Below are 12426 nucleotides of genomic sequence, written 5' to 3'. Positions count from 1 at the left end.
AAAGTTAATGACAAAAAAAACACATAAACTTAAAAAAAAAAAAAAATTATGTCAGAAATTTACCAGCACATTTACAAGAAAAAAAAGCTACAAATTTCTGACAATAAGTTATGAGAATGAAGTCATAAATTTACAAAAAAAGAGGTGGCAAATTTACGAGAATAAAAGTCGTAAATTTACAAGAAAAAATTCAGAGAAAAAAGTTGCCCATGTACAAGAAAAAAGTCAAAAATTTCCAAAATAAAATGCTACAAATTTGATGATAAAAATTGTAAATTTATGAGAATAAAGTCGTACATTTACGGGAAAAACATCATAAATCTACAACATTTATTCTTGTAAATTCATGACGTAAATCTACAAGAAAAAAGGTTGTAAAGTTACAAGAAAACTGTTGCACATTTCCAAGAAAAAAAAGTCCAAAATTTACAAAATAAAATGCTCCAAATTTATGAGAATAAAAGTTGTAAATTTATGAGAATAAAGTCGTACATTTACGGGAAAAATGTCATAAATCTACGACATTTATTTTTGTAAATTCATGATGTAAATGTACAAGAAAATTGTTGTAAAATTACAAGAAAATTATTGCACATTTGCAAGAAAACAGTAAAAAAAATCACAAAATAAAATGCTCCATATTTATGAGAATAAAAGTTGTAAATTTATGAGAATAAAGTCGTACATTTACGGGAAAAACATCATAAATCTATTTATTCTCATAAATTAATGACGGAAATTTCCAAGAAAAAAGGTTGTAAAATTACAAGAAAATTATCGCACATTTCCAAGAAAAAAGTAAAAAAAATGTACAAAATAAAATGTTGCAAATTTATTAAATATATATATTATTATATATTATAACAATATATTAAACATCTAAAAGTCATAATATTACCTTTGACCAAGGCCAAAGGTCACATAAGTCCCCACTTTTACATAGCACTAAAAACCTGGTGCTTGTGTGTCTCTTTGAACATTCCAGTAACATTACTGACACCTAGTGACCAGTGTAGACTACCTTACCTGTTCCATATTGTTCTGTCATGTTTGTGTTTATAGTTATTGTAGTTCGAGAATAAAAGTCGTAAGTCGTAAATTTACAAGAAAAAAAGTTGCACATGTACAAGAAAAAAGTCTCAAATTTACAGAATAAAATACTGCAAAATTTACGACAATAAAAGTTGTAAATTTATGCGAATAAAGTTGTACATTTACAGGAAAATTTTCATAAATCAACGTTTATTCTCGTAAATTCATGATGTAAATTTACAAGAAAAAAAAAACGGTTGTAAAGTTCCAAGAAAACTGTTGCACATTTACAAGAAAAAGTCCAAAATTTACAAAAAAAATAAAATGCTGCAAATTTATGAGAATAAAATTTGTAAATTTATGAGAATAAAGTTGTACGTTTACGGGAAAAAATGTCATAAATCTATAACATTTATTCTCATAAATTCATGATGTAAATTTACAAGAAAAATATTCCACAATTGCAAGAAAAAAGTCAATTTACAAAATAAAATGCTGCAAATTAACGAGAATAAAGTCGTACATTTACAGGCAATTTTTCGTGATGTAAATTTACAAGAAAAAAAGGTTGTAAAAGAAGAAAAGAAGAAGAAGAAATAAATAAAAAGAAGAAAATTATTGCTAAAAAAAAAAAGCCTCAGTGGACTGCAGACTGGCTGAAGCCCAACGTGCGTGGCTTCCATCAGGCCAATTCAAACAGACGTTTGACCCCAGACATTTGCCTAATGTGTTTTTGTTGTGTGGACTCAGTGGCTGCACTACTGGGGGTTTTGGTGGCTCGGGGGGCGGGGGGGTGGACACCCCGAGGAGTCTACTCTACTGGAGATGTCCAGACTCGGGAAGGGGGGGCCCCCGGAGCTCTGCTGACCCTGGCCCAACTGCTGCGCAGGCAGCTGTGGGCGAGACGACGGGGAGTGGCGCATTGCTGGACGTCCTCGTTGCACAAATCAAAAGCCAGTTGGGTCGCATATGCTGCCATTAGAGGGGTGTTGACAATTTATGACCAGACATATTTTGTATTTTAGCGTGCTGCTTATTTGGTTTTAGAGGCATTCCTATAGCTGATGACTGTTTTTCCTGACCAAAATTCCATGCATGTTTAATGCGGGATATCAGGAAGCACACTAAAAAGGTTGTAAACCAAGTCACACCAAAAAAGGCAATGCACTATAATCACTATTAATGGGACAGGACATTGTGATTCATGTTTGCAACCCAGGGCTATTTTTTTATTGGCCCACCGCACATTTTAAAAATACAATTTAACAAGAAAACAGCATTAATGTTATTAATAAAATCAACATATTAAGAGAAAAAATTGTCATCTAACAAGAAAAAGTTGCAATTTTACAAGAAAAACATTGTAATATTATGAGAAAAATTAACATCATTTTAGCAGCATAAATTTGAAATATTAAAGATGTTTTTAAAGTTGTAATATTATGACAAACAAACAAAAAAAGTTGTTTTTGAATATTAGGTTGCGGTATATGACAAAAAGAAAGTCAAAATATTATGGGAATAAAGTCATCAGTTGAAATAGTTGAAAAATTTGAAAAAAAATAGCAGAAATTGAAAAAAATATTAAAATAAAAAAGTAATATTTGAACCAAAAAAAGTCGCAATTTTATGACAGTGAAATTGTAATATTCAGAAGGAAAAAATTGTTGCAACACAGACTTAAAATATTAAAGAAAATAAAACAAATGCATTAAAAGTCATAATATTGTGAGAAACAAACTGAACAATTGTAATTTTTGGAAAATTATGTTTAAAAAAAAAAGAGAATAAGAATAAGGTAAAAATATTGTGGGAATAAAGTCATAATTGTGAGAAAAAGATTTAACAAAAAATGAAATAGTTAAATAGCTAATACTTAAAGGAAGAACAGCAGAAAAAAGAAAAAAATTAGTTATTAAGAATTGTATTTTATTATAATAATAATTCTAATTTTATGCAAAATTTAAAATACATAAAAAACAAATATATATAATAAATAATTAAATATAATATAAATAATTCATATAAATTTATATAAATACAAAATAAATATAATAAAAAATGGTATAATATAAAAATATAAAAATATAAAAATATAAAAATATAAAAATATAAAAATATAAAAATATAAAAATATAAAAATATAAAAATAACATTTAATTAAAATTTAATTAAAATAAATTCACAAATATTATTTGAGATAAAGAAAAACTGCAAAAATGGGGACCAAAATCCATGCTGCTTTTTTCCCCTGAGATGGGTTATTTTTTTCTTGAGAAGGTTTTGTGTCCCTTAATTGCATCCTTGGTGTAACAATTTTGTAGACTCCCGGTCTAATAGGCGATACGTTATGATATGTTGCGGTAATATTGTGCCTGTAGTGATAATTCCCGTCATAGCGTTGGCTCATTGTGAGTAATGGCTCTCCACACTGTGCTTGTTTAGCCTTTTTAGAGCCATCGGAGAGCAATAAAGCACGTGTCAGAAGGCCCTGATAGACTCTTCCTAAGTGCGTCTCTCCTTGGTCGTAAAAGTAGAACCTGCCTCATCGCTGGATAAATGTGTCAGCTTCTGCCGACACATTATTCAGTTGAAACGGATTTAATTCAGAACATGTTCTCCTTGTTTTATTTGGAAGCAAAATGCCTGCAACAGAGTTTGTGACGTCCGTGCGAGGTTAACCATTTCCTTCGGAGCTGAAGAGATGTTTACTTTTATCGGGAGGTAGGTAGACCGACTTGATGTTTATGTTTTTTGGTGGTGGGTGGGGCGGGGGGAGCATATGGGCTTCGGTGTGAACTTTCATTCGCCACTTGAAAGCACTTGACTTGCTTCTAATTTACCTTGAAGGACGTCGGAATGATCTGTCGTTGCTTTTTTTTGTGGCGACATCTTATCATCAAAGAGCGTCTTTAGAATCTAATAACAGCTTGTGCAGTGAAGGTAAAAATAACTTTAAATGTTTGTTTATTAGTTTTATGCCAGCTAGCTGCTTGGCTAGAAGCTAACAAAATTTTGTGATTTAAAAAAAAATAATATGCCTTGGTTTGTGTAGGTATCGGCTTTTGACTGACTGGCTTTTTTTGGAGCGACTTAATAATGAAAACCGAGGTAGCACTGTATTTTGTTCATCACACTTGCAACTAGCATTCAATGAACTTGCAAGGTCCAAGCACTCTTAGCTTTTTGTATGCAGCTTATCATCAAAGAGCGTCTTTAGAATCTAATAACAGCTTGTGCAGTGAAGGTAAAAATAACTTTAAATGTTTGTTTATTAGTTTTATGCCAGCTAGCTGCTTTGCTAGAAGCTAACAAAATTTTGTGATTTAAAAAAAATATATATATGCCTTGGTTTGTGTAGGTATCGGCTTTTGACTGACTGACTTTTTTTGGAGCGACTTAATAATGAAAACCGAGGTAGCATTGTATTTTGTTCATCACACTTGCAACTAGCATTCAATGAACTTGCAAGGTCCAAGCACTCTTAGCTTTTTGTATGCATTTTATCATCAAAGAGCGTCTTTAGAATCTAATAACAGCTTGTGCATTGAAGGTAAAAATAACTTTAAATGTTTGTTTATTAGTTTTATGCCAGCTAGCTGCTTTGCTAGAAGCTAACGAAATTTTATGATTTAAAAAAAAAAATACAATAGAGTGAGGTTGAGTGAGTTTGATTGGATTTCCATTATTTCTTAAGGGGAAATCTGCCTTGGTTTGTGTAGGTATCGGCTTTTGACTGACTTTTTTTGGAGCGACTTATTTTGTTCATCACACTTGCAACTAGCATTCAATTAACTTGCAAGGTCCAAGGTCCTGAGCTTTTTGTATGCATCTGTTGTAAGTCATTAAAAGAAACGGCTAATTGCGCAACAGTGATTTTTGTACAAGCTTCCCCCTTCCAACGTTTTTAGAATCTAATAACAGCTTGTATACCCTCGTGCTGCCTTTTATTCTGAGTCATCAAAATGATCCGCAGGAGAGAATTCGAAACCGCTACGACATCGAATTGGAACCGGTTTTGAATTTCACCTTTGTCATCAGTGCTGCGTTGCTTCACCGAGGATGTGTCATTCCGTGCGGAGTCGTTGTTTTCATTAGGAAGCGTGTTAAATACGCCGGGAATATCCAGTACCTCGCACTTGCAGAGCACTTAGACAAATTGCCCGTCCCCGCGACTTGAACACCCTCACTCGGGCCTTCTCCTTAACCAGGTAATGTCTGTGTAAATAGATCATTATTTCATCCTGAGTTCGGCTTCTCTTGGTTCGGGGGGGGGGGGCAAAATCCACCCCCGACCCACTCGATGTGTGTGACACTGAACAAACACAGCAGTGGTTCTAAGCAAACAGATTTGCAGCATATACATAAGAAAATATTGCAACCGTGTCGCTGGCGGGTGTTAGCGTTTCGCTTCATTCGCACTATTTTGATCCCTTGTCACACCGTTTTTTGCTTTTTTGTGTGTTTTTGCACATTTTATGTAAACACTGTCAAGGCTAGTCAGCGCCAACATGTTCGTTTTCACAATCTAATATTTCAAATTCTTGAATTGCACTTCAACATTTAAACACATTCAGGACTCATTAATACAATTTAAGGATGGGATTGAATCTGTGCAGTCTGGGTAGCAGCTGGACCATTACACTAGCAAAAGAGGTCGCAAATTTCAGAGAAAAAAGTTGCACATGTACAAGAAAATAAATTTACCAAAAAAAAGAGAATAAAGTCGTACATTTACAGAAAAAACGTCACAAATCTACGACATTTATTCTTGTAAATTCATGATGTAAATTTACATGAAAAAAGGTTGTAAAGTTACAAGAAAACTATTGCACATTTGCAAGAAAAAAGTCCAAAATTTACAAGAATAAAAGTCGTACATTTATGAGAATAAAGTCGTACATTTACGGGAAAACTATTGCACATTTACAAGAAAAAAGTCCAAAATGTACAAAATAAAATGTTGCAAATTTACAAGAATTCGTACATTTATGAGAATAAAATCGCACACCACCTTCTTGTTTTGCCGTGATTTTTTTTTTTTCTTGAATACAATTGAATACAATTTCTTGAATACAATGTTTCTCAGCTCAATAAACTAAAATGACACCAAATAAAGTGCCAGTATTTTGGATAAGGAAGGTTAAAAAAAAAAACTCATGGCAAAACAAGAAGGTGGTGTCTGTGTGGCGTCTTGCCGTATCGTGTCTTTTGGAACACTCGCATCAAGAATCACGTCTTCAGTGATGGTAAAAGTAACCTTAAATGTTTGTTTATTAGTTTTATGCCAGCTAGCTGCTTTGCTAGAAGCTAACGACATTTTGTGATTTTTAAAAAAAATTACAATAGAGTGAGGTTGAGTATGATTGGGTTTCTATTATTTCTTAGGGGAAAATCTGCCTTGGTTTGTGTAGGTTTTTTGGAGCGACTTAATAATGAAAACCGAGGTAGCACTGTATTTTGTTCATCACACTTGCAACTAGCATTCAATTAACAAGGTCCAAGCACTCCTAGCATCTGTTGTAAGTCATTAAAACAAACGGCTAATTGCGCCGCAGTGATTTTGGTACAAGCTCCCCCTTCCAACACGGGGAGTCCAAAACCAGCGCCTCATTTGGCTCGTGTGCTGCCTAGTTACTTGAGAGCTTCCATCAGTCAATTGAGTTATCGAGAGCCTGTTCAGTACGCAATAAACGCCATTTACTCGCACACAGAAACCGGAGCCTATATGGATTCACCTGCCGGCTGCTGAAACGGAAACAAGGGGGGGGGGGGGGTCGTTTTGCGCCTTTGCACTTCCAGCGAGTCCACATTGTCACTCGAATCTATTTCCGTGTGATCCCGACTTGGTTTTTTGTCAGTTGTCTGTCCGGTCATGGGAGAACTTTTCTATTTCTGAACTACCGCTGACAAAAAGGGTGGGAATTTGTCAAAACATGGTGGCGCTGTTGTTAAACTCTATAAGACGACTTGACTCAACAAAACTCAACTTGATCAGTCATGAAATTTTGTAAACATCTTTTACGAGAAGGAGAAGCACATTTGCGATTGGCTAAAAAAAAAAAACATGGCCACCACTGAGCAAAACATATACAGTATACGTTTCGTTTAAGTCAATGACCAGTTGTCCAATGATTCGAAAACATTCAGGATATCTGTATTAAACTTATGCTAGCATGTCCAAATAATTATGAATTTGAGTTATGGGAGTCATGTGACGGTTTTTCCAATAGATTTTATACTGTTCCTGTCCATAATGTAGCTGAATGTGGACAAAAAGAGTATTGGACTGTATACCGTATTTTCTGGACTATAAGTCGCTTCTATAAGTCGCTTATGAGTCGCAAAAGGCCTAAAATGCATAATTAGGTAGAAAAAAACACCAAAAAAAAACAAACAAGTCGCATTTTTTACGACTACTTGGCCAAAACAGACATTACGTCATCTTAGAAGGCAAGTTCTAACAATAAAATAATAGAGAACAATCTGAATAGGTGTAAGATATGCTAACACAATGCTAACAGCTACACAAAAAAATAAACATGAACAGAAAAGGTGTCCAGTCTTTATGTAACAAACAGTTTTTTCATTTGTAAGTCGCTTGAAGTATAGGCTGTTTTACTTTATTTTAGTTTTATTTTACTGTATTTTTGTTGTTTTACTTTACTTTAGTTTTATTGAGTTTATTGAATTTTATAGTGTGTTTAACTTCGGCTGCACGGTGGTCGAGTGGTTGGAGCTTGCATGTTCTCCCCAAGCATGTGTGAGTTTTTTCCAGGTACTCCGGTTTCCTCCCACATTCCAAAAACATGCTAGGTTAATTAGCGACTCCATATTGTCCAGAGGTATGAATGTGAGTGTGAATGGTTGTTTGTCTATATGTGCACTGTGATTGGCTGGCGACCAGTCCAGGGTGTACCCCCGCCTCTCGCCTGAAGACAGCTGGGATAGGCTCCCTCCCACATTCCAAATACATGCTAGGTTAATTAGCGACTCCATATTGTCCATAGGTATGAATGTGAGTGTGAATGGTTGTTTGTCTATATGTGCCCTGTGATTGGCTGGCTGGCGACCAGTCCAGAGTGTAGCCCGGTCTGGACCGTACCATGTTTTACCTGTCTCGTTGCACACCTAGAACAAATGTTTTTACCACCTCTTACACTCTTTTTCTTCGGTTTTAGTTGATGTAAAGTGTTAGAAGCCTTCAGTTTGAATCCAATCATCAGTCCGACGACCGACACAGTGTTCCATTCTTTTAGCCGTTGGTGTTCTTCCTCTGTCACCACCTCTTTAGCATTAGCATTTTTAATGAGTGTTAAATGAGTATGTATGGATTTAATCAGCAAATGTTTCTCTTTTTTGATAAGAAACAGCAAAGAAATCATCAGTTTAGCGCTGGTCAGTAGCAGCGAGGCCATGTTTGCACGTATAGTTCGAGTTCTAACCCCCACTGGAGTCGACAGATGTGTTGAGGGAAGACTTCCACTAGACCAGGGGTCTCAAACTCAATTTACTTGGGGGCCACTGGAGCTAGGGTCTGGGCAAGACTGGGCCGCATCAGGATTTCCCAAAAAAAAAATAAATTATTAAAAACAGAAAAATTAATGAACTTAAATATAACTAAATATAATAATAATAATAAAAACTTAAGAAACCACATATAGTTGGTGGGTAGACAAATTATTTTTTTTCAGATTAAAATAAACAAAGCATTATTAGAGCCCTGTAGACATGACAAAACACGACTATAGTCACATTTATACTCTTTTTTTTTTTTTTTTATTTACAACATATTGCGCAACTGCAGGGTCTTGAGACACATGCTAACTCGCAAACTAGAGAGCTAGCGACCTAAACGATAGCCTTCAAGTTATTTCCTTTAAACTTAAATAGCCAAAAAATTACCACTTCCACACAGATAGGGAGGATAACTATTAACAGTTATTTAACCTTTAACATGAACATGAATCAAACGTAATAATTTTTTTCTGGGTACATGATACCATACAGCATCCATATCAAACATTAAACTTTAATATCAAGGCGGGGGCCCGCGGGCCGCATGTTTGAGACCCCTGCACTAGACGCACCGAAAGGCCGCCGTCTCCCCCATCCCAGAGAAGTTAATATCCCAAAGCTTTGTTTAAAGAGAAATCCAACATGGGGGAAAAAGTAAAGAAATTGGGGTTGAGTGTTAGTGGTGGCCGCCCTCGGGGGTCTTAGGGTCCGCTGATACAATCTGGAGAAGACCTGCTAGCTTAAAGCCGTGGGTGACATATAGGGAGCTGGTGGAGGGATCAGCCACAAACTCCCCCCGTAGTGAGAGAGCAACTTTTCTGGGTTTTTTTTTTTTTTTTTGCCCACTACCTCCCTCTCCCTCCCTTTTAGTCCATTCCCTCCCTCTCTCTCTCTCTTTCTCTCTCTCTCTTTCTCTCTCTCTCTAGCTTTTTTTTCCACCACTTTCTCAGACAACACACCGCCTGCAGCAGAATCGGACAACTCTCTTTTCCTCACCATAGGACTGGGTCTCCTGAGATATACGACAGCACGGGGGGCTCCAGTGGGGTTTTTTTCCGAGGCGTAAAATGAAAGCGAGTAAGGCAGTTTTTTGAGACTACCATGACAGAGAATCCGGAAAAAGTTTTTTAAAGAAAGTTTGCAGTCCAATTTCCTGGACTGCACTCTTTTTCTGCAGATTTTTAATTTTTAAAAATTTTTTTTGTGTTTTTTTTTTTTTTTAAAGACAGAAGAAGGGATAAAGACACCGGGATTCAACCATAATTGCAGTGAGTATGACTTTTTTATGATTTGATTGTTATTGCTTGTATTTAAAGTGTGCAAAATGTGCAAAAATGTAAAGCAACATGGTTATTTATAATTATGAAAAATAGTACCAATGATCTTGGCATGGAATTAAATAATAGGGAAAAAAAATCAGTCGTCATCTAAAAATATTTTTAATTATTTGCAATAAAAGTACAAAATATTTTAACGATGAGCACAAAATATAAAAAAATATATAGTTGAATTTTAAAATGTTAAACAAATACTCAATTTGATTTTCGTGATAAATTCAATATATGCTATACTATGTAATTGTTATATTATAATTTGCAAAAATTGTAATTTAAATGCAATCAATAAAGTTAAGAGAATATTTAAATGGCAAAAACTGTTTAGCTGAAAGCTCCCAGTTGACATTTTACGCCATCTGCTGCGGCCATGGAATGCTATGAGGAGACCTCGACGTCTGGGCCCCCGAGACAGAAGGCCGGACTTGCCGCTTCCCCGGTCGCCGTCCACCGCAATAAAAATGACTTAAATCTAAATTGAAGGATGCTTTAAGGTGTGTGTCGCTGCCGTACGACAACACACACCGGGAGCTTCTGCGTGGACAAACATGCCCGGCGTGTGTGCGAGCGCCTGCTTCCATTCACTCGCACAATAACCTTATTTATCCCATTAAGCCATAATAAGCAGGGGGGGGTGATTTAGGAGGGTTGTTTGCATTGCGTATTTGCCCTCATGCTGCTGGATGCACACAAGCAGGAGTGCCATTGTTTGATGCTGCCTGCTGTGTGCTAAAGTGTTTGTTGCAGCTCATGGAGATAAAGGTGGAGGCCGAGAATGGGAGTAGGTAGGATGCGGGGTACTTGCTTGTAAAGTGGGATGGGGTTGTTTACTAAATAGTGTGGAAGGGGGGAACGGGGGTGTTATTTTATGAACACATCACTGTTTGGGGCTGACAAAGCAGGAAATGAGCTTGAAGTGCTGCAAAAACATTGCACATATTGTTTATTGTGGTGCTGATATAATGCTGACATTGGGAATTCAACATGTCCGAAAAGGAGCAGGAAGAAGCCGAAATTAGAATTTTTTTTATGTCTAAAAGTGTTTTTAAAAAATGACAATTAATAAATATAACAAAACTGACACATAATTCAAATTTCTAAAGTTATATTTGTTATATTAAAAAATATAAACAAAATATAACTTTACTTGCTTGTAAAGTGGGATGGGGTTGTTTACTAAATAGTGTGGGGGGGGGGTTATTTTATGAACACATCACTGTTTGGGGCTGACAAAGCAGGAAATGAGCTTGAAGTGCTGCAAAAACATTGCACATATTGTTTATTGTGGTGCTGATATAATGCTGACATTGGGAATTCAACATGTCCGAAAAGGAGCAGGAAGAAGCCGAAATTAGATTTTTTTTTTTTATGTCTAAAAGTGTTTTAAAAAATTACAATTAATAAATATAACAAAACTGACATATAATTAAAATTTTCGGAGTGATGATTGGATTTTTAAAAAAAAAAACGTGCACATTAAATTTTGATTGATGGTCCCTGAAAAGCAAAGCGAGGCCGGGGCCTCCTGGAAGTGATTTTGAAGGTTGAAGAGCACGGTATTAACAGATTTAATAAGCCGCCGACCCCGTTCGTGGTGCCACCCTGAAAGCACGGGCGAGCACGCTTTTTTATCCGTGCCACGCTTTAATCAGCTGCCGGCGTTTATTTACACAAGTCACGAAAGGTCCCTAAAGTGCAAATATGTGCTAATTAGTCATTATTTACGTTGAAATATGCATGTGAGGCTTTATTTGATTCCCCCAAACCCCCGTGTGCAGGTGCTGTCACTCTGGGCAGCGATTTGAATTTGCATCGACAGGCGCCATTCCGCGTCATGTTTCCAGCCAAGCCAAGCGTCACGTAAACCGTGCCCGCCGTCACCGTCCACGCACATCTGTGTCCAATTGTTATGCGCATCTACATTCTTCTACCAGCGGATTTATTTTTCCTGGGCCACCATGTGGACTCAGCTGACCGGCTTAAGTGGGGGGATTAGTTGTTTTTCAAGGTTCCATTTTTGATTCAGCCGCCGCCGGCCTTTAAGGAGGCGGTCATTAAAAAACACACGTGCAAAAATGTGGACACCGTCGTGACGTTAAGATGAAAGTGGTTGTTTAGCTTTTAAAAACAAAAAAAAAAGCAACCGTGACGGCTTCTTCTTCTTCTTCTTCTTCTTCTCCCACCGTCATGGTGACACATCCAGGACCCGCTTTGTTCTCTTCAAAGACACACCAGCAGTTCAGGTTGAAGTGGGAAGCACATGAAAGATGCTTCTTAACCCCCCCCCCTTTGCCCCCCCTCCCTCACCTCCACCCCCAGCAGCAACAAATATTTAGCGGCACAGAAGAAAGACTTTTTTAATCCCTTCTTCTTCTTTTTTTTTCACGCCTCACCTGCATGCTTTCACCTTGCAATGCATGGCGATGGTTGTCACCCATATTGCTTCTATTCTATGTATTATAATGCAGTGAAAAAAAGTAAATGCATTATTAATTATTAATGTTTTACATTTTAGCATCCTTTCTCTATGTTATACCTCCCA

General features: G+C 36.4%; 1 protein-coding gene across 4 annotated transcripts in view; it reads left to right on the top strand.

Annotated features, from left to right (window-relative positions):
• Positions 1–3231: 3231 nt before the first annotated feature.
• The window catches only part of eya1 (EYA transcriptional coactivator and phosphatase 1), a 59706-nt gene continuing 50511 nt past the window's right edge, over positions 3232–12426 (top strand). The window contains exons 1-3 of one of the 4 annotated variants that reach the window (XM_058060169.2): positions 3741–3756; positions 9477–9627; positions 9783–9818. Coding sequence is in view for 3 of the 4 variants with exons in the window: in XM_058060172.2 (XP_057916155.2) it covers positions 3737–3756 (20 nt within the window). In the remaining variant the exon portion in view is untranslated. Of the gene's footprint in view, positions 3757–9476; positions 9628–9782; positions 9819–12426 lie in introns of all 4 variants that reach the window. The other 3 variants (XM_058060172.2, XM_058060163.2, XM_058060164.2) reach the window with 3 other exon arrangements.

Source organism: Doryrhamphus excisus, linkage group LG7 (assembly GCF_037039965.1).
Source record: "Doryrhamphus excisus strain RoL-2023G ecotype Guam linkage group LG7, RoL_Dexc_Guam_v1.1, whole genome shotgun sequence".
NCBI lineage: Eukaryota > Metazoa > Chordata > Actinopteri > Syngnathiformes > Syngnathidae > Doryrhamphus > Doryrhamphus excisus.
Note: the sequence above shows the minus strand (reverse complement) of the source record. Positions and strands in the feature narration are given on the sequence as shown.